General features: G+C 37.4%; 1 protein-coding gene across 2 annotated transcripts in view; it reads right to left on the reverse strand.

Moving 5' to 3' along the window:
• Positions 1–23,798, reverse strand: part of VCL (vinculin) — a 104,681-nt gene that overhangs the window by 61,602 nt on the left and 19,281 nt on the right. For both annotated transcript variants that reach the window (XM_026504497.4, XM_026504498.4), the window contains exon 2: positions 8,123–8,193. In XM_026504497.4, coding sequence (XP_026360282.2) covers positions 8,123–8,193 — 71 coding nt within the window. The remainder of the gene's footprint in view (positions 1–8,122; positions 8,194–23,798) is intronic.

Genomic DNA, 23,798 nt, shown 5'->3' on the forward strand with positions numbered 1-23,798 from the left:
AGAGTTTTATATACAAGTTTGGCCAAACTTTCAAAAAACAGATAATGTTTATGTAAACTGTTTCAAAAACTAGAAAAAGATCCTATTTTATGAAGCTAAAATAACCTTGACACCACAACTGGATAAGAACAGAACAAGGAAATTATAGATCAAGATACCTCATGAACAAAGAAGCAATATCCTTTTAAAATATTAGCAAATTGTGGGGCACCTCGGTAGCTCACTCGGTTAAGCATCTACCTTCAGCTCAAGTTATGATCCCAGAGTCCTGGGATCAAGCCCCACGTTGGGCTCCCTGCTCGGGGAGGAGCCTGCCTGTCCCTCTCCCTCTGCTCCCCACCCTGATTGTTCGCTCTCTTATCTCTCTCTCCATCAAATAAATAATCTTTAAAAATATATATTAGCGAATTGAATTTAACACTGTATTTTCTTTTTTAAAATCACAACCAAGTAGAGTTTATCCTAGAAACGCAAAGATGGTTCACCATCACAAAATCTATATTCATGTAGTAGACCAGTCTATCTCAAAAGGATAAAAATTGCATTACCATCTCAATAGATACAGGAAGAGCTTTAAATAAAAACAAGCAATCATGTTTTGTTTTGTTTTTTTAAAGACCTTACCATAGGAGACAATGAAAATGTTCTCTGAGAAAAGCTTAAAAAGCAACTGATTTTATTTGAAGAAAAGGACTGGAAAAAAATGATTGAAAAGCTAAGGACGGAAGCTAATAATCACCAATGTCTTTTTTTTTCCAGGTACTTTCACATACATTATCTCACTCATTTAAGCCTCACAAAAACTGTTAGGCTATAAGAGGTTATTTTAATGAAGAGGGAAAGAGTCTTAGCATACTGGAATGAGCACAGCGTGGGAGTCAGTCCAGGGTTTTTTGAATCCTGCCTCTACCACTGATGTAACTGAGAGACTTTACAACAAGTTCCTAAGCTTCTCTGGGTCTTAGCTTCCTCACTGCAAGATGAAGTGAATTAAAGAATACAACTTAAAGTACCCAGTTCATAAAAGGTATTCAAGAAATGGAGCTATTTTTATAAGGTTCTTTTGCTGTACTAAGGAAAGAACAATAAAGATTTTAAACAGATGTGGGGAAAAACTTTTAATCTTGAGAATTTCCTGATTTGGGACTTGACCTATATAGGAACAGTCAAGGTAATAATTAAGGGAATACTTGTGTCTAATTATTTATAGTGTTTCTGTTTGGTTTGGGGCAGTAGGGTAGACATAGCCAATGACCTCCATTCATCTATAAAATAAAGCAGTTGGAGTAAATAATCTCTAGGATTCCTTTTAACCTTAAAATGTTATGACTTTAACTTCTTTACAGCTTAAGAGTTGCAAGACACTGCAATATATCACAAACTACATCTGCAACATTCCTTCTGCGAAAATGCTTAGGAAAAGTGTAAACTGTTATCCTCTACGAGTGGTATAAAATTAGCACTGCCTGAGAGAGAAGGATGGACTACATGATTTCGTGGAAGGTCAGACGGTGGAAAGAACATGAACTCAGAAGCCAAGAGCCCACCAACAGGAACCATGTCCTGCCATATAACAAGCTGATCTTGGGTAAGCTAAAGTTTGTCAAACCTCAGTTCTTTACCTGTAAAATGAATGTATCGATATACTGAAGTTGATGTTATCAGTAAATGAAAATATGTAAGTACCTGGCCCAATAATATGTACTTTATAAATGTGAGTTCCCTTGGTCCCTTGATTTCCTTTCAATCATATGATTTTGATTACTCTGTAGAAATAGAAACCAAAGGATTGCACGTTTAAAGTTTTGTTTATTTCTTAATCAGAAAGGGTATACAAACTAAACCAAGGATCAAATCCCTGCCAAACTGTTTGGAACTCTTCCGCAAACTAATAATACTGACTCACAGTTCATTATTGAGAAGACTTAAAAACTTAAATCATTTTTGCTTGAGAATGTCTGTGAAAAACAGTAGTACCCAATTATGTTTAATGTGGCAAGTTCAAAGGTGAACTATTTAAAGTCTGAGTGTTTGCTCTAGGTCAAGAATGCAGTAAGTCAGCCAGCAGATGCGAATAACTGTCTCACAGAACCTTGATCATCCATGTTAAGAGACAAAAATCTTCTCTTAAATAGCAATGGAAAGGATCACAAAAAACTCAAATTAAAAAATAGAACATTAGAATCACATATGAGCCCCAGATAAGCAAAGTGCATTGAGTGGTATGATCAAAGAATTAATTCTAAAAAGAGAGAGACTCTGGGCACTTCCACTGAGAAGAGTGTTTAAAAATATAAATTTCACCACAGATTATTTTGAGGGTTCAAGATCATAAGCAAAGGAAAACCTAAATATAAGGGCTGGTGATCTAAAAATAGGGCACCACTATTTTAGGTCTAAAGAGATCTAAATTAAGTGTAAGCATGTTTCAACCCTTTTCAAATTTCTTCTTTGTTGTACATGAATATCAATCAAGGTAAAACCATACAAATATTACTGTAATTGGGCCTGCCTAAGAAAGTTTAAGAGTTAAAACAAGGCAGTTTTCTAGGAAATATTTTTAATGGTAATCACGCAGATTGTTAATAGTACATAAACCCTTTTGCAGAGTATTTTAGGAACATTCTTTTATTCAATAGGCCTAGACATTACAATATGTTTCAAAAAATATTCCAAGCTGGTGAATCAACCCAAGTTTTGATGATTTCAAGCAGACTGTTCAGAGCAGCACTAAACGGAAAGTGGCAACACTTCGCGGTTCTAAATCAAACTATCATTTGCCTGCCAACAGACAAAGCCACTGATGCCCTTTTTAAGGAGCTCGTACCACAGGGCCACCTCACAAGTGACACGTTTTCATACATTCAGATACTGAACACCCTTGCATAAGGTCCAAAAACCACCTCCCTTTTCATTTCTGCCCCACTGCAGAAATAAGAATGAAATGCCATTGTACACTACACAGCAATTTTTCCAACGCAAATAAAACAGTTTGCCATAAACATCTTTTACCTATAAGGAATCCAACTGAAGCAAATCCACACTGGCAGAAAATGAATCTGGTAGGTTCACATGGCTTACCCTCCTTCACTAGCCTTTATTACTCAGCCGGTATTTGGCTATGAATTGTGAAAAACCACTTTCAGCCTGTCATCTTACTGCTCAAGAACTGCAAGAGTTTGCCCAGTTCCAAATTCCTCTGCCTGGCTTCCAAGGGCCTTTATCACCCAGCGGAACCTACCTCAGCTTACTTCCTACCACTCCCAACATGACTGTCCCTCTCCTCCCAGGCCCCACGACTTGCTCCTGTAGTTCATTCTAACCGCAGTATTTTCCTTTTCCCCACATCTATCTTTACCAAGTCCCACTTCCTACATGCAGCCTCTTTCTACTATTCCTACCTACAATGATAGCACCTTCTCTGAATTCCTATTATATAGGGAAAGTCAGTCTGCAATACAGTTCTTTTTTTAAATTTATTTGAGAGAGAGAGCACACAAGTGGGGGAAGGGAGTACAGAGGGAGAGGGAGAGAGAAACTCAAGTGGACTCCACGCTAAGCGAGAGCCGGACACCAGGCTCAATCTCACAACCCTGAGATTTCAGACCTGAGCCAAAACCAAGAGTCAGACACTTAACCGATTGTGCCACCCAGGTGCCCCTCCGCGTTATAGCTCTTCAATTTAAAACTTCTTAAAGCATTTTTTTTACTTCTTTTTTTTTTAAGTTGTTTTTTTTTTTTTTAAGCAATCTCTATACCCAACATGCTGGAACTCATAACCCTGAGATCATGAGTTGCATGCTCCACCAAATGAGCCAGCCAGGCACCCCCTTCTTACAGCATCTTAAAAAAATTTCTCTGCAGTAGAAATTTGTTCCTCCATGATACAAGAAGAATAAAACCCACATAGGGGGCGCCTAGGTGGCTCAGTCCATTAAGCGTCTGCCTTCGGCTCAGGTCATGATCCCCAGGTCCTGGGATCAAGCCCCCAAATTGGGCTCCCTGCTGGTCTCCCTCTCCCTCTGCCTGCCACTCCCCCTGCTTGTGCTCTCTCTCCCTTCCTCTCTCTCTCCTTCTGTCAAATAAATAAAAATATTTTAAAAAAAGAATAAAACCCATATGTATGACATTCCCCACGGGTATATCTGGGATTATGCACAATTTCCAGCCATAACAGCTATAATTTCATTAATACCTCTCCTACTAAAAAAAAAAGCATAATATAAAGCAAGTGCCTATATTATACTTCAATAAAAATTAAAAGAAAAAAACAATTACCTACTAAACAGGAATGAGAGGGATGTTATCATACACATGACTTTGAATATGCTCAATTTACTTTAAAAAATAAAGCATTTGCAAATTTTGGCATTTTATTACTACTAATAAATAACTTACAATACATCTTACAAGTGATCATTCATAATACACTGGTAAGAACTGCCATCCTATGTAGCACGTGGTGCGCTGGACATAATAGAAGGTAATCAATAAATACTTAACTAACCAATTAGTGTGTCTAGCTCATTAATCAGTCAATTACACATAAATATTACTGCCGTTGCTGCCTGATCATGAAGATTGACAATGATGCAAAATACTCTTCTGCTGACAGTCTCCAAAGGAACAAATGACTTCTTACAGGGAAAATCTAACCAATATTATGCAAATCTAACCAATATTATAACAGCACAGCATGACCGTTACACTCCTGAAGTTTATGAAGATTGAGACCGTTTCTGTAGCAATCATCTTGCAACCCTACACTTCCTGTGCAACAGTGTGGCTACTATTACAATCTTGGGTAAAATTATTAAATTGTAAACTCTATATGCTAGGGCAGTTAGAGATCAGATAACTTTTGCTCCACCCAAAAAAAGGAATTCTGTAACAATGCAAATTTTGCTCTACATTAAAATGTTCTCATTTCTACAATAAGGAATTGCCCAAGCATTAGAAGCCCCTCATCAAAAGTTTTAACTCAAATATATAATCTTTAACTGATATTAAACCCATTCTCCAACATATCAACATGCCTTTAACTGCCAGTCACTCAAATAGACTAAGATTTGATTTTGATAACCCCCAAATGCTAAAAATGTCAAAAATCCTGAAAATACATCTTTCCCTGAAAAATCTCTAAACATATATCAGATTGCTTAGGTATAAATCTATCTAAAGACCAGGATTCTGTTTTCTCTAGTCCTGACATTCTAACATTCTAGGAGCAGAAATTATTCTAAGAATAAAATTTTAAAACATTTTTTTTCTTTAGTGTGGCCTAAGCAGGCACTATTTAGAAGTCTTTGTAAAAGTGGATGACAGAGGAAACTCTGTCATGCCCTGGAAACCTCCAAACATCAACCAAACAGCCCAAAAGAATGTCCTACTCAACAGTTCCAAGGATGTCATTAATTGCTTCCATCTGTTTCCCTCTCTGTCCCCTCCCCCTTAGAGTCAAGGCATCTACTAAAGTTATTTTCTGCTTCATTTTGCATTCTAAAGAAAAGCATGAAGAACCATAACGTTTTAAATTGTGGAATGTTTGCCCCCCAAATTTGTTTGACAACCACAGCCATATTGTTTATACTCTATCCTATTTTCAAGTAACATACTAAGTTATGTACTTTTTAAACATTGCTCAGTAAATTTTTCAGTTGATTGTAACATAGTGTTTTTCCCTGATTCTCCATGGAGACCGGGATTTTTCCCTGTGGTGGAATAAAGATCAAAACCTCCCAATGGTTTCACCTATTGATGATGCTTACCTAAATCAACTGTTTAAAATTGCATAATTTTATTATGCATAATTAAAATGGCATAATTATGACTTTCTAATTCTGCCATTAATTCCACATTTGTTGGAATTCCCCTCATCAACTAGCGTTATTAGGCTACTCTGAGCTAGTCTGTACACGGAAAGCAAGATAGTTACAATTTTGGGGGAGGGGGATGACAACTTTAACATCTATTCCCTTAGCAACTTCCAAATATACAATACAGTATTGTTAACTATAGTTACTATGCTGTACATTACATTCCCAGGACTTATCTTATAAATGAAGTCTGTACTTTTCAACCACCTTCATTCACTTCCCCCATATACACACACAAACATATCATATTTTCTTTATCCATTCATTCTCTGATGGACACTTGGGTTGTTTCTATGTTTTGGCTATTATAAGTAATGTTGCAATGAACATGGGAGTGCAGGTATCTTTTTGAGATCGTGATTTTGTTTCCTTTGGATAAATATACAGAAGTAGAATTGCTGGATCATATGGTAGTTCTGACAGCACAGGACTCCTCTTAATATTACCATGTGGATGAAATGGCACATAAACAAAGTAGGCTCACATTGGTTAGAGCTGGAAGAAACCTTGGAGGTTACCAATTCCAATGAAGGCAAATCAGACAAGATACTCCCACAAAACAGGCTCTACAAAAAAACACAGATGCTTCTGGCCCCTTACTTCCTGACACATGAACATTTTGCAGAATTAACAGAAACACCGTTATGTAGAAGCACCCACACAAGTAAGTTAGAAATAAGAAGACATCAATATGGGTGAAATTTTGCATCTGTTCAATGAAAATAGAACATAAGGAGGATAAAAATAAAGGAATACTTCTCACTTTATTTAAAATTGTGATATGTAACATACATACAGAAAATTGTATAAAACATATGTATAATATAAAGAATAAAACAACCACCCATATAACTCAACACTTATGTCAAGAAATACATTACCATTTTATTTGTTTGTTTGGGTTTTTTTTTTACATTATTACCATTTTGGAAGCCCCCGTGTGCCTCTCCCCAAGTATAGCCCTCCTCCTTCCTCTGAGAGGTACTACTACCCGGATTTTTGCAATCATTATTTCCTTACTTATCTTTATCTCTTTACCACATAAATAGGCATCCTTAAACAACACAGTTTATTTCTACATATTTTTGAACTTTAAATAAATGGGACCTGCCTACATATCTATCATTCATTTCTCTCAATTATTTTTGATATTCATTCATTTTTTTAATTAAGGTGAAATTCATGTAACATAAAATTAACCATTTTCAATCCTTTTCATTACTGATTAGTATTCCAATTTATGACTATACCATAATTGTTTTCATCCATTCTACTATAAATAGATCATGAACAATGTTGATACCAATATTTTCATATATAGATCCTAGTGTGCATGAGCATTAGTTTCTCTAACAATTACCTGTCTTCTACTTTACTAACACCAAACTGTTTTCCAAAGTGGCTGCACCAATTTACATTACCAATAGCAGTGTTTGAGAGTTCCAATTGCTCCACATCCTTATCAACAACGGATATTATCAGACTTCTTAATGTAGAGGTTATAATAGAATAATTTGCACTGATGACTAATGAGATAGAGCACCTGTTCATAATTTTTTGGCCATTTGGGTTTCCTCTCTTTTGAAGTGCCTATTCAAATCCTTTGCCCTTCTTTTTGTAACTGAATAGACTTACCTTACTCTTGACTTGTAGAGGTTCTGCATTTTTTTTTTTGTCTTATGCGTCAGCCTTTACTTTTACATGGTACTTGACTGCCACAGAATAAAGCCATTGAGCGAAGACAACATAATCAAGAACTTTACAAAGTTTTAACTAATCAAAAGTTAGCATCTCTGCTTTTACTCAGGATAGGCCAAAACACCTGCAAATTATTTGTAGGAGTTTGGGTGATATGTAAATATAACTGAAATTTAAAATGCTACTGAAATACATTGTAATTAATTTTTTAAAGTTTGTATCTATTGTTATTCCCTTATCTCCGAGCAAAGGTGTTCAGCGTATTACTCAGATTCATGCCTGCTAAGGTCAGAATGTTTCTGAATCCCTTCCATTCCAGACAATGAAACTCAGAAATTATAGTTTTATTAAAAATTATTATGTCAAAAATGCCTAACAGCAGTGAATACAATCAACAGTAGGAAACCAGAGTGTTAAAAGATCAAAAGTCAAAATTTCAATTGTAAATACTTTAAAAAAAAAAAAAGCTGTTCCTGGAATCATTAAATTTTCTTTCCTAACAAGAGGATTATTCTGCTTAGCAAGAGAAGAATGTTTTAATTACTCACTTAATAAATGCTGGTGGCATATCTCTCTTCAAAATCTGATCCTCAGTGGTTTGAACAGTCTCTTTTCCAACCTACAGAAGAAAAAGATTCACAATTCAATAATAAATTCTCAGACTTCTAAAAACTATTACTTCACTATGGACTCTGAGAAACAAACTGAGGGCTTCAGGGGGGGAAATGGGGGAATGGGATAGGCTGGTGATGGGTAGTAAGAAGGGCACGTATTACATGGTGCACTGGGTGTTATAGGCAACTAATGAATCATGGAACTTTACATCAAAAACCAGGGATGTACTGTATGGTGACTAACATAATATAATAAAAAAATATTATAAAAAAAAACATTACTTCAACATATTTGAAACATATACTTTACATATAATCTATCATTGAAGTTTCTGGATTCAAAGAAAATTTCTGGATTTATGAAATTATCAAGATTGTTCCCATATATGCTTCCACAATATACTTGGATAACAATATGGAGTACAAACATAATGTATTGGGGCACCTGGGTGGCTTAGTCGTTAAGCATCTGCCTTCAGCTCAGGGCGTGATCCCAGAGTCCTGGGATAGAGCCCTGCATCAGGCTCCCTGCTCCGCTGGGAGCCTCCTTCTTCCTCTCCCACTCCCCCTGCCTGTCTCTCTCTCTGTCAAATAGATAAATAAAATCTTTAAAAAAAAAAAACCCACAATGTATGACACCTTCTTCAGAATAACTCATTTGAAGGCACCACTGAGCACAGTAAAAAAAAAAAAGAGAGAGAGAGAGACAAATTCATCACTGAGATTTAAGTGTATATGTTTAATTGGCAAACTGCTATATCTCTTTTTTTTAAGATTTTATTTTTAAGCAATCTCTACACCCAATGTGGGGTTCGAATTCACAACCCCAAGATCAAGAGTCGCATGCTCTACCAACTGAGCCAGCCAGGTACCCTATATCTCTAAAACAATTCATGAAGCACATGAATTAAGCAAGGTAAGTAGGCTAAAATGTCTACACAGAAAAAAACAGATGTTACTGGAACTGAAAAAATATGAAGCAATTACGATGCTGAAACTAGAAACCAAACATAAGAAAATACGCAACTTCACCAGTCATCTAATAAATTCAAACTAAAACATGATTTTTCCCCTAATTATAGAGCTACTTTTAAAAAAATAATATAAAATGCTAAATTCTACAATGGAATAGTTTTATATCCTTCTAGTGGCAATGTAAACTGGCATACTCTCTTTAGAAAAGGATTTGCTAATACGAATTAAGAAATATAAAAAAATGTCATATCTATGAATTCCACTAATGAGAATATACCCTATAAGCAATAATACTAAATGTAGTAATAACAATATTCACAAAAATATTCACTATCATGTTAGTTATAAAAGCTAAAATATTTTTTAAATAACTTATCCAACAATGAGGAACAGTTAAGTAAATTAAGATATATCTTTAAATAGTGTACTATAGGGCCATTAAAACAATCATTATAAAGACTCAACACTACAGAAAGATGTTTATGTCATTATATTTCATTTAAAAGGAATAAAAATAAATACAGAATGATTACAACAAACCAAAAAAATCCATATGCATGAAGTAAAACACTGGAAGAATACAAAACGAAATGTTAACAGTGGTTATAATGCTGCTTAGGAAATTCTGTATCTGTATATCCTTTATTCTAATTTTCTGAAATGTGAATATACAATTTTTTTAATTTAAAAAGTAATATTAAAATGTTACTCTGGGTTATTTAGATGCAACTATTTTCTACCTAATAACTGTAATAATTATGTCATTTCATATAAATCTTCCAAATAGTAATAGCTTTATAAAAATATATCAAAATATTAAAAGTCACACTAACCAGATTGTGTATATGTGCAGATGTATTTATTATACCACAAATGGTACACAAACTCGCTTTCTTCAAGATTACTCCAATGTAGGGCTTAGATGTCAATTTTTCTTTCACTACATTTATATCCCATATTCTACAGTACTTTAAAAGAGGTTAAATTTGAATACAGTAAATGGGGAAATTCACTCATTTTATCAACATAAAGCTACACAAAAGTGCTAAATCACAAATATAAACCACAGCTTGATACAGAAATCGTGAAAAATTTTAAAAACCAGAATGGAAAGTATCTCAATCCTACTATTTAACCATTTAACTTTCGATTGAGTTTAAAGAAGAAAAATGAGTAAGAGAAATCCCTAAGTGCACAGTAAATCAGCTAAAGAAAAATAATACAATAAACTATTCTCAGGGACTACAAGTCATGCATAAGTTAATGAATACAAGTTTTTTCTCTCAAGTTAATAGCTCAGAAAAAAGCAAAACACATATAACACTGTGTAATACCCAGGGCTCTTGTAGACAATAGACTGTCTGTATCATAATAAAAGACTTTCAAATCAGCAGCTGATTCTCTAGAAGTTTCTCAGATCAAAACATGACAGAATATTTCCAGATGTATTGTTCACTATATTTTCCAACTAAAATCAACCATTCAAAAAGCTGTGGGCCATGATTTCATGAAGTAAAAAATGAAGTTCAGCAACAAAGTCACTAGTTCATACTAAGTATGAAGGGCCTAGAAGGATATTCACATTTAGACACATGGAGATTTATTTTACACACACAGAGACAGAGCAAGGGAAGAAGAGGAGTGAGTTCCTCTTATAACTCCTTTAGGAAACATCCAGTTATTCAGCATTATTAAACATTTACTGATCACAACTACATAAGCCAGGCGCTGTTCTAGGTACTGGGGGGTAGAACAGGGAGTAAAAATAAGTCTCCTGCCCTCGTGGAACTTATATTCCAGTAGTAGACAGAGAGTATACAAGTAAATAAATAAACCAACAAAATTCATCCCAGATAAGGGTGATGCCATAAAGTGTACGGGCAGGAGTAGGGGGAGCCTACTTCAAGGAGAGTGGATAAAGAAGGCTTCTCTGAGGAAGTTACACTGGAGTTGAGGTTCTGAAGCTGAGAAGAAACCATTCATGCAGGAGCTGGGAAAGAACACTCCAGAGGGAGAAACAAGAAAAAAGACCCCATGGCAGGAAAGTTTGAGTATATTTAAGGAAGTGGAAGGAGGTGAGAGCGGCTAAAGTTCAGTGAGGGGAGAAGGTGTGGTGATAGGATTGGATAAAATGGCAAGGGCCAGATCACAAAGAGCCTTTTAGGCCAGGTTAAGATGTGTGGAATCTGGGGCGGGCGCCTGGGTGGCACAGCGGTTAAGCGTCTGCCTTCGGCTCAGGGCGTGATCCCGGCGATCTGGGATCGAGCCCCACATCAGGCTCCTCCGCTATGAGCCTGCTTCTTCCTCTCCCACTCCCCCTGCTTGTGTTCCCTCTCTCGCTGGTTGTCTCTATCTCTGTCGAATAAATAAATAAAATCTTAAAAAAAAAAAAAATGTGTGGAATCTTTTCTAAATACAGTAAGAAGCAGGAGTGTTAAACAAGAGATTGACATGATCTGATTTTCTTTTTAAAAAGTCATTTTGCCTGTTATGTGGCAAAGTGATCTTAGCGGGCAAAGGGAAGCAGGGTGACCAGTTAGGGTCTATTGTGGTCGTGCAGGAGAGAGAGGGCAGTGCCTTAAAACAAGACATGAAAGCGGAAATGGAGAATTAGTTCTTTTGGAGGAAGAAATAGTAGGACCTACTCTTAAACTGGGAGGTGCAGGGGGGTGAGTAGATTGAGGGGTAAAAAAATCGGGAATGACTTCTAGATCAATTAAGTGAAAGGTCTTTGAAGGCAGCAATGCCAGAAGGCTGATATATGGCAACGATTTTTCATCAAAAAATAAAACAATCATGAGTACACCTAACAAAACCATTAAAACATTTTTGCAAATAGCCAATATTCTTACCCTGGTGGAGGTAATTACTAAAGAATGAATTTTATTTAATTATTTTATGTCTCCATTTTAAGGGTAGGGGTAGGTGGGGAAAGAAAAATATATAATAAAAATATACTCAAAGGCGGGCACCTGGGTGGATCAGTCAGTTAAGCATCTGCTTAACTATTTGACAAATCCATAAGGACATGTATCCATCATTATAGTATCATATAGAGAACTGCGCTAAAAATCCTTGGGCTCTGGCTATTCATCCCTCCCAGGCCCCAAATCCCTGGCAACCACTGATCTTTTTCACTGTCTCCACAGTTTCACCTTTTCTGGAACATGATACAGTCAGAATCATCCAGTATGTAGACTTTACAGATTGGCTTCTTTCAATTAATTTTAATTTAAATTGCCACATGTGGCTAGGTGCTACTATATTGCACAGCTCAGGTCTGTGGGACTTTCACTGTCTCCTAAAACTGGCCTTCCTGCCTCCAGACTTCCTTCTTCTAATTTACTCTTCACACAGCTGCTAGATTAACTTTCATTTTTGCCTTTGCTACGTGGTCTCTTCACAGAAGAAAGGAGCTAGGCCTGGAAAGGCAGAGGTTGCCAGATGGAGAACAGAGGGATCAGACAGCCCAAGCAGAAAGGAGAAAACAGGCAAACGCTCGGATGTGTTTGAGCACATGGTTGACTAGACAAGAAAAACAGGCTGGTTGCGCCTCAGCAAAAGAAATGAGGCTAGAAAGGAAAGCTCCAGTCACCCTGGGAAGGGCTTTGTATGTCAAGCAAAGGCAGAGAGGATTATGTAACTTAACCTGCCTATATATTCAAAGGTTGTCATCCTCTGTTCTAGATCTTTCCAAGTCAGTGTTCTATCACTGAAGGATCAACTCAAGAAGTTCCAAAGAAGACAGCTTCTAAAGGTACACAGGACCAGAAAGGCATCTTCTATTTGTGATCAACTGGCAGAGTCTATCTAGGAAAGCCAAAACAAAGCTTGACATTTTTAAGCCATCAACCAGGAAATGACAGGAAATGCACTTTCCTCCTCCTTCTTCACACTGTCTAAGCAGAAACAGCTTTTTTAGTACCCATCTTTTCCAAATAAAAAAAGTAGAACAATTAAGAAGCGGATTAATTCACAAAATGCTTTTTGTTAACTAGCAAGAATCTTCTGTGCTGAGCACAGAGCCCAACCCAGGGCACAATCCCACAGCCCGGCATCATGATCCGGAGATCATGACCCTGAGAACTCAACCAGAGCTGAAATCAAGAGTCCGGATGCCTAACCGACTGAGCCATCCAGGCTGCCCTGGTCAGTAATAATCTTAACAAATGCTTCTCGAACCTGTGCAGCACCAGTCACCAAAACACCTGACTAGTTAAGACATACGTGTTAAGAACACATGCATAGGAATTTGGTGATTTGGTTTCTAGTTCCAGCTTAGCTAATAATGGTCATGTGACCTCAAATAAATCATATAATTACTCAATATTTCTTCTAAGTTATGTGATCCCTTTAGGTATCTCCTTACTTGTCTACTGTACGTTGGCCAAACTTCCTTTTAACTCTCTGATAAAAGGAAATTTACCTTTATCTTTTCTACCTGAAGTCCTCATTTATCACCTCAAATTCTTTTTAGGAACAAGGCAAGGTACGAAACGATTAACAAATGCAAAATTTAAAAGCTCTCACTTCCTGTATATTTTACCTATACATTTTATGATTGTGAGATTAAAGTAGATGCCTGATTTTTAAACCTTAAATCTTATTCCCTTTGAAAAAAAGACCCACAGTTAAAGGGTTAAAACAGGGGGGCAGGGAAAAGAATGACAAATAGTCTTAGTTATAGTTTAAGTTCTGAGCAGTTTTCCCAGATCGGCATTTAAAAACAACCCTTTCAAAGTAATCTAACTTTAGAGTAAATACATTTTATTACTTCCAAGCTTTATTCCATTGCTGAAATTCAGATTCGTTGATTCTATTCACTGCTAAAACTATTTCTCTTTTATTTTTTTCTTCAGAGAATTGCCTCTAACTCTTGAGACCCAATTCCGCTCAATTCAATAAACAGGCAGTAAGTGCCAACTATGTGTCCGCTAGGTGGTGGGAAGAGAATGAGATAAGAAATAAAGCATCCTTAGACAGATAAACTGAAATAATGGTAGTGAATGAGTAAGAGGCCTGCGGGCATTTTTAGGGGGCTTGGCAGGAAGCCCTGTTTCTTTTGAAGAGCTCTTACTTTGTTAGGTAGTTAATTTAAATATCTTTTGTTCAATATGTGACTTTAGTTCAAAATTCCATGTGAGAGGCCTTTTGTCTTCTGCTGTTGTTATTATTACTCCTTTTATCACAATCTACTCAATTTGGTTCAGTAATGTAGAGAGATTTGGTTTCTTTACAGAAAAGGAAAAAAAAAATCTTGGCTGGTTCAAGTCATTACCCAGACTAAAAAATATGTTAACGTAGATGTCTCCCTTAGCTAAACTAAGAAAACAGGAAGACAAAAAACATCAGGGAGGACTTGGGATACAGATTTGTACAGTACAAGTGTATAGAACATAGAAAATCTATAGAACATCACATTTAGGGGCGCCTGGGTGGCTCAGTCGTTAAGCGTCTGCCTTTGGCTCAGGGCGTGATCCCAGAGTCCCAGGATCGAGCCCCGCAGCAGGCTCCCTGCTCCGCTGGGAGCCTGCTTCTTCCTCTCCCACTCCCCCTGCTTGTGTTCCCTCTCTCGTTGGCTGTCTCTCTGTCAAATAAATAAATAAAATCTTAAAAAAAAAAAAAAAAAGAACATCACATTTAAAAAAAAAAGAACATCACATTTAAAGGATGCAGGAGATGGTAATCAACACAAGTTCCTAATATATTTGGACAAGAAGATGCAAATGATGAAAATGTGAGCCTAATGTACAGTTAAAGTTACAGTAGGCCAGCTATGGAGCCAACTGATGGAAACCAACTGACTGTGACCTGACGAGGGAATATGCACCCATCTGCCTGTGGGTTTGGCTCAAATCACTGTTTCTACAGTGTAAGTATTAGGCTGATCAATCCACTATACTGAATAGCCATTATGATACACAGCTGTGTCTAGTACCACATCGGGATCATACAAGGATGGTAACAACATATGTGCCCACCATCAGCAACATTTTTGGTTGTTTTCCTGCAGTGGTGATGGACTTGTGATCCATCCACCCCTATGGTACCTTCTGCATCATTCACAGATGATATACTAGAGTCAGGTATTTAAAAAGCCATATACCCAGAAAAACTAGGACTCTCTAACCTTCTCTGATTTCCAACTCACTCATTTAATCAAGAACTTATTGAGTACTTCCTATGTGGGAGGCACTGTGTACAACACTGTGTGTGATGGCAATACAAAAATAAATGAGACTCAGTCTTTGTCCTTCACGGAAAGACAAGACAAATGCTTAAACAAATCACTGTAACACAGTGTAATGCATGCTCTAATAGAGTTACATCCAAGCTTCAGCTCTGCATCAATGAGGTAGGAAAGGTTTCACAGAGGAAAAAAAAAACTCTAGAAAGGCTAAGAGTTCTCCAAGAGTAACAGGAAGTGAGGCAGCATGTGTGAAGGTATGGCCAGTTCAGGAACACAGATCCACAGGGAAGAAGTATAGAGAGGACAGGAGGTTGGAGAAGCAGAAAGGGACATTAGGGAGGGCCTTGTATGCAGTGGACTTAGACTTCATTCTCTAAGCAATGGGAAATAATTTAATGGCTCTAACCAAAAGACATTATTAGGTTTGCATTTCAATAAGAAAAATTCAGCAGCAAAAATGGACCAAAGATTTAAAAAATTACAATGACAAGTTCATGTGTTAGTTCATTTATTTAATCAAACATTTATATAACATACGACGTGCCAGGTATTATAGACCGTTATGAAGAAAATACATATGGCCCCTGACCTCACAGAGCTCAGTCTTCCTGAAAGATAACTACAGATGAGCTAAAGCACCAGCAGTTTGGATGGACAGGAGGGCAGACTTAAGAGCTACGTCTACATGACACTCCCGTGTGGAGGGTAAGGGAGAAACCTAGAATAACTCCCAGCCTCCTGACTCAAATGGACTTGGGAGTAGAGGTAATACAGGCAGAGCAAACCAGATCTGAGAGGGAAACTCATTACTACCCATTGGGGTTTTTAGACGGAGATAAGCAAATGTTCCATAAGCAACTGAAGAGATGGTTCCTTGGTTTACATGCCTGGGCTGAAGAAACAGATTGCAGCTGGTAGAAGAGCAAACTGGTGAAAAGAGCTGAGAAGGAAATGTCTGAGAGCAGTGTGTGGGGATGGCTGAACGATGCCATAAAAGCCAAAGGAATCGAGTTTCAAGGATGTGAGAGAAGAGTCATTAGTGTCAACTGCCAGAGTTAATGGTTTCTAGAATAAGCAGAGAGTTGTGCAACCATCACCATAATCAATTTTTGAACATTTTCATCATCCCACAGAGAAACCCAACAGCAGTCACTCCTTTCATTTACCCTAACCCTTCTCCAACCCCATCTAGCCGTAGGCAATCAGTAATTTATCTTCGGTCTCTACAGATTTGCCTATATTTGATACAAATGCGATCACACAATATATGACCTTTAGTGACTGGCTTCTTTCATGTTGGAGTATATATCAATACTTCGTTGCTTTTTATTGACAAATGTGGCTATACCACATTTTGTTTATCACTCATCGATTGGTGGACATTTGGATTATTTTCACTTTTTGACTCCTATGAATAAGGCTGCTATGATCATTAGTATACATGTTTTTATGTGGATATTTGTTTTCATTTCTCTTGGGTATATATATATCTAGGGATAGAATTGCTCAATCACATGGTAACTCTATGTTTAAACTCTTGAGAAACTATCAGAATGTCTTCCAAAGAGGCAGTACCATTGAACATTCCCACCAGCAATAGCAAGGTATGAGGGTTCCAATTTCTCCACATCCTCAGTAACATAATTATCTGTCCTTTTTAAAATCATAGCCATCCTAGTGCAATGGTGTCTCACTGTGGTTTTGATTTGAACATCCCTGATGGCTAACGATGTTGAACATCTTTCTATGTGCCTATTAACCATTTGTATATCTTCTTCAGAGAAATGTCTATTCAGATCCTTTACCTATACTTTAATTTTAGTTCTGTGTCTTCTGCAAATATTTTCTCCCAGTCTGTGAGTTGTCTTCGCTTTCTTGATGGTGTCCTTTGTAGGACAAAAATTTTCAATTTTGATGAAATTCAATTTACCTATTTTTTTCTTTTGTGGCTTGTGCTTTTAGTATAGTATCTAAGAAGGCTTTGCATAACCAAGGTCATGAAGATCTACTCCTATATTTTATTCTAAGAATTTTATAATTTTAGCTCTTAAAAAACAAGCATGTTGATAGGCTGAAGGAAAGGAAGCAGGAAACAAGACACTGGTTATGAAGCAAGGTCTCTGAAGAGGCAGGGAAAGAACCCAGAGAACAAAGTAGAGAGACTAACATTTACCAGGAGGAAATCACCTCTTCCTCAGAGAAACAGGGATGGTGAGGTAAATGAGTAGAACAGAGATATTAACTGTAACTGTGAAGTCTATGAGCTATATCTTCTTAGGAATTTACAAAACGTTAGTTTAAGGATCTAAGATAAACTTCAGTCAGGAAATGTTTAATTTTATTTAATCCGCCACTTTACAAATTCTTTATTTCTTAATACCTACTAACCTATGATGGAATTAGGATTTGTAGAATACACTTGGGGAAACAGTGATCCAGGCCATGAGTTACAAACTAGTGGAATTTGGACCAAGGGTAATTTTACTTTCGGCCACATTTTTTTTGAAATCAAGAAATTTCATAAAGATACAAATTTCTGACATTTCTTGAAATATCAAAAGATGTGGCCACATCAGATCTGCATTTCAGCAAAGAAACAATCTATTAGAACCCAACTGTCTCATATAGGAAATATACTCTCTGCACCACTCCCTATAATCTTAACATCCAGACCATTTCATTCATTTATGTCACTTCCTGGTCCCTGTGGGTACCTGGGTTTATCATTTCTACAGTAAGCAATCCTTTCAGTGTCTACACAGAGTGAAAATTCCTGAAGCCACTCTTAGACATTCCTTATCCAAGTCCTCTAAATATTTTCTATTAAAAAGGTGCTCTTCTTGCGAGAGCTATGAGAAAGACCAGGAGAAGTATTTATGTCAGGAATGACAAAATGTTGGTGTATGGGCCAGGTGCAATCTACAGCCCTATTTTGTTTGATCTGCACAGTATTTTTTTGAATGGAAAACTTCACATTAAAAAGAAATATAGGGACACCTGGGTGGCTCAGTCAGTTAAGCATCTGCCTACAGCTCGGGTCATGATCCCAATGTCCTGGAATAGAGCTCCATGCTGCTGAGCAGGGAGCCTGCTTGTCCCTCTCCTCCCTGTTTGTGCTCTCTCTCACTACCTCTATCACTATCTCTTTCTCTCTCAAATAAATAAAATCTTTAAAAAATACATAAAAAGAAATACAGATTTCTAGATTTTATTGGATATCAGGAAGATCTGATCTGCAACAATAACCTAGAGATAGTAGCAGTTTTCTTCAGTCAGGTCCTGCATTTTTCAATTTACCACAGTCTCTACCACTCCCCATTGTCCTCTAACTGGTCTGATTCACAATTTACCCATTTGGCCATGCAGGCATTCTGAGTTTGTGCCACCCAATTTAACAAAAAGATTCAGTGCATGAGGCAAGATTCCCAGCATCATAAGTGTCATGGGAAATTCTACTTATGCCTTGGCTATCTCACTAATGAAATATCCCACTCTCCCTCAAATACATATCCACATTAAAAAAAAAAAAAAAAAAGACTGGAAGGAAACACAACACAGAAAGTAGAATTTCACCTGATCTCTATTTTCTTCTTAATATTTTTCTGTACTTTCTAGATTTTTAAAAATAGACTATGGGGGCACCTGGGTGACACAGTCAGTTGAACAGCTGACTCTTGGTTTCAGATCGGGTTGTGATCTTGAGGTTGTGAGATCAAGACCTGCATTGGGCACATTTGGCCCAGAGTCTTCTCTCTCCTTCTCCCTCTACCCCTCCCACTCATGCTTGCTTTCTCTCTCTCCCTCTCTAAAATAAATAAGTAAGTCTTTTTAAAAATGACTACATGTTGCCTTCATAATCAGAAAAATATAAACTAAATTTCTAAAATGGGTCAACAATATTCTTGGTAAGTAATAATCTATAAAGTAGTGAGAAATCACCAGTGCCTAAAAGGCTCAAATTTTGACCAACTGCCAAAAACTGAATTTAAATGTGCATCGATGATAACACAATCACATGAGATAAACAGTAGATGAACCATGTCAGTGGCAAGTTCTAGTGTCAAGCAAGCTTATTTGCTGCAACATACTTTCCTTAGAACTAGTGTTAAGTTGCCTTAGCAGCAGCTGTTTATTGTAACCCAACATAAGATTGACTGTATCAATTAAGGCTAGATCCATGTTAGCAGAGCAGCCTGCTCACCAGATTCCTATTTATGAAGATACTGTGGGCAGGCTTCCAATTGCAGATACTATACTTCATTCTTTCCCTCAACTCAGGATTCTTCTGTACACCTGTGCTCTGGATGGCCACTAAGTTAATAATAAAGCACATCATCAGCACAGGGAACTTCTTCCCAAAACCCAGTTTCTCCTGAGCCCTCTCAAATGAACACAAAATATGCTCCTTCCCATTTCACAGAAAATTTCAGAGTAAAAAAGAATTTGGGGGGACACCCAGGTGGCTCAGTCGGTTAAACATCTGCCTTCGGCCCAGGTCATGATCCTGGGATCGGGCCCAGTGTTGCGCCCCCCCGCCCCCCCGCCCCGGCTCAGCGGGGAGTCTGCTTCTCCCTCTCACTCTCCCTCTGGGCTCTCTCTCTCTCAAATAAAAATCTTTAAAAAAAGAAAAAAAGAATCTGGCAGTCTAATCCAAATGCATCACATCAGAAAGCTCAGAAAGGTAATTCCTCTAAGAAAGTTGCAGGACTTGAAGGTGAATCCAAACCTCATGGCTCCATTTCCCATGTTTTTAGGTACACTTTCTAACTTGCGAGCATGACATTAAATGACAAATATTCCTACACACATTTACAGCATGCCGATTCCTACTTAAAATGATTTCATTTTGTTTTGAAACATACAGAAGCAAATACTACATCACATAAAGATTCGCCAATTCTCACCCTTTCGTCCTACATTTAGTAACAGGAAAGCAAGCAAATATTACGGGAAAATAAAAGGATTGTTTTTCATTCAATCTGCTTTAATTTTTCTAACTTTTTTAGTTATTAAAAAGATAACTTAAACCGGAACTCAGCAGAAGTCACTCTAGTCTTATAATTAAATAACTATCACGTATTCATGAATATTGGTGGGTAGGAAAAGATCATCACATGATCTGAATATAATCTTCAACAGATGCTTCATGTAAAGAACGAATTCCACTGGGGTCAGGTCTGGATTGTTCTTTCCTCATGGCCATGATACACAGCGACTGACAAAGTGCTCAAAATGTAGGGATGCCTGGGTAGCTCAGTCGGTTAAGTGACCAACTCTTGATTTCGGCTCAGGCCACAGTCTCAGGGTCCCCGGATCCAGCCCTGCGTCTGGCTCCATGCTCAGCAGGGAGTCTGCTTGTCCCTTTCCTTCTCCCTCTCCCCTCCCCACCCAGGTGTGGCCATGCGCAGTCTGTCTCTCTCTCTCTCTCTCTCTCTCTCTCTCTCTCGTTCTCTCTCAAATACATAAAATCTTTAAAAAAATTTTTAAAAAAGTGCCAACAAAAACAAAATTAACATTTAATTCTACCATTTTCATATCTGCCCACATATACTCTTTATTCCCTTCTAATTACTTCTATTTCTACAATTAACTAAGGAAGACCTTCATTCTTTTATTTTCATTCATTCTTCAATACACTTACAAACTAATCTTCTATTAAAGTGACTAGCTAGGCTCCTTTAAAAAAAAAATCATGGATTAAATCACAAAAAAAGAAAGCTAACTATTGCCAAGGAAAATTAGGTCGACTCTACCACCTGTCCTATATGCCTCATACATGATTATAAGGAAATAATGCATAAGAATATGCTTTGTACATCATCAAAGTGTTATCAAATATAGGCTGTCTCTGTGCTATAAATATTTAGTCCTTCAAAGTATCACACAGGCCCCACCAGCATTAAAAGTCTCTTCTTCTTACTGCTCTCTAACCAAATCTGCTTTTCGCAAAGAACTACTATTCCACAGAATTTAAAACATACTTTTTTTTTTGTTTTTCTGCTTTAATAGCCAGAATTGCAAATGCATTTCTTCTTAACAGTTTTAGTTCATAAATATGCATAATTTCAATAACAATGTAGCTTTTGCAGATAAGTCTGGGTATGAAACCACCATTTGTAATGTCCCTATGGAAAAATAACTCCAATTTGTAGATGAATTTTCAAAATGCAACCCATTTGTAGGTAGGGAAAACTGGGGACCTCGTGGAAGGTAAAATGGAGCAGTGGAAAAAGTACTGGGGCTTTCGAATGAATCTCTCCTCCTGCTCTGCTATTATTAATATTCTGTATGTCCTTGGGCAAGTAACTTAATCTCTTTGAGCCTCCTAACCAGTAAAACGGGAAAAGCAAAATCTCTCTCTCCCGGCTAAAGAATGTAATACATTTGTAAATTAACTAATACATATGTATCTTCCAAGGCCTGGAAGATAATAGGTACTAAATAAATATTAGTCCCTTTTCCCTCTGCCATTGTGGTATTCATTTGTGACTTCTGTTTTCTCCTTTTTAAAAAGTTTTTTTTAGGGGCGCCTGGGTGGCACAGCGGTTAAGCGTCTGCCTTCGGCTCAGGGCGTGATCCCGTCATTCTGGTGATCCTGGCATTCTGGGATCGAGCCCCACAACAGACTCCTCCGCTAGGAGCCTGCTTCTTCCTCTCCCACTCCCCCTGCTTGTGTTCCCTCTCTCGCTGGCTGTCTCTATCTCTGTTGAATAAATAAATAAAATCTCTAAAAAAAAATAAAAAAATAAAAAGTTTTTTTTATAATTGAGCATATCCTGTAAGTTAGGAACTCTTTATTACCTCACTAAATCTTTACAACAACAACCCTATGAGGTAGGTACCATTACCATCTCATTTTACAGATGACGAACAGAGGCACAGAGAGGTTCCTTGATTTGCCTAAAATTACTCAGATAATGGTGTTGACTTCAGCATACGCATGCTCTAATTCTAACCCACTCAACTGTGTATGTGTGTGTTTTTTTAATGAGGGTGGGGGATCCAATGATGTGTAATGTTTCCTATTGTTATATTGCATGATTCTGTAACTCTATGGAACTATCAGATGGCAAGGACAAGAAAAACTTCAGGCTCACAACAGGCAAATATAAACTATCAGGCCGCAGTCTAATCAACTCATACCCAATTGTTCCCATTTCCCCTCCCAGAAGCTGGAAGGTTTCCACAGACAGGATGGGTTAGGCTCGCTAGGGCTGCAGCTGTTTCAGCTCCATAACTGTTATTTGGTTAGGATTAGTTTTTTAAATTGAACCAGGACTGACAAATAATGTAGACTTTTACTTTTTTTTTTTTTTTAAGACTTGTTTATTTAGAGAGTGCACAGGAGCGGGGAGAGGGGTGGAGGGGCAGAGGAGTAGGGGCATAAATGAGCAGAGGGACAGGGAGAAAATCTCAGGCGGACTCTGCACTGAGCACAGAGCCCGATAAGGGGCTCAATCTCACAACCCTGAGATCACGACCTGAGCCAAAATCAAGAGTCAGATACCCAACCACCTGAGCCCGGACTTTTGTTGTTGTTGTTGTTTTTTAATTACAGGTGTGGTCAAAATTTGAAATAGTAACCTAATGGCAAAAGTTGTTAAGTGTCTTTACTAACGGGAGCCATCCTGCTTGCTAACTGGAGATCATTCAGAGTCACTTTTACAGTTTAGTAATTAAATTTGGCTCCAGGCTGTAATAGACACTCTGACCCATTAAATTAGGGCCAGAAGCAAAATTACTCTATTTCTCCGCTCAAGCTACAAACGCATTTCTTAAACAGCCAGAACTGGAAATCCAATGTTCCAGAGCATTCATGTGGCAAGTGGTTAAGCCTGACGATTTAAAATGCCCATAGAAAAAACTTGTTTAATGGTACCTATACTAAATAAACCCCCACTGTTTTACCTGTAGGCTTTTGTTTTTCATGTTTTTACCTCTTCTTCTCAATGACTACAAACATATTCAGTGTGACTACATACGGGCTGAGCAAGACTCAATTCTAAACTTGCTGAAAAGTGAAATAAGAGCACAGACCAAACTGGCCAAGATGTACAGACAGAAAAGAAGCTGTCAACCATTCCCAGAACAGTGTCTGTGGTTGTGCCTTTGGCAGATTGTATTTCATCACTGCTCCTCATGCAACATGAACAGAGTAGACACAGCCTTGGTTTAATCAGAAGACTTTTACAGGAATATTAAGTTTATTCCCTTTCATTTCACTTGCTTACTAATACAAAAGATCAGTACTACATACCTGTTGAATAGTTGCCACAGACAACTAAATCCTTTAGTAAGTTCTGGCTCTACCATCTTAGATAACTTATTCCCAGTTGGGCAAAAGGAAGAAACAGAATTGGTCAGAACTGAGAGAATTACACTATCATGAGAGTCCATTCACACCTATTTTTTTTGTTGTTAATGTTGCTTTAAGCGAAGTTTAAA

This window comes from Ursus arctos, unplaced genomic scaffold, assembly GCF_023065955.2.
Source record: "Ursus arctos isolate Adak ecotype North America unplaced genomic scaffold, UrsArc2.0 scaffold_7, whole genome shotgun sequence".
Lineage (NCBI taxonomy): Eukaryota > Metazoa > Chordata > Mammalia > Carnivora > Ursidae > Ursus > Ursus arctos.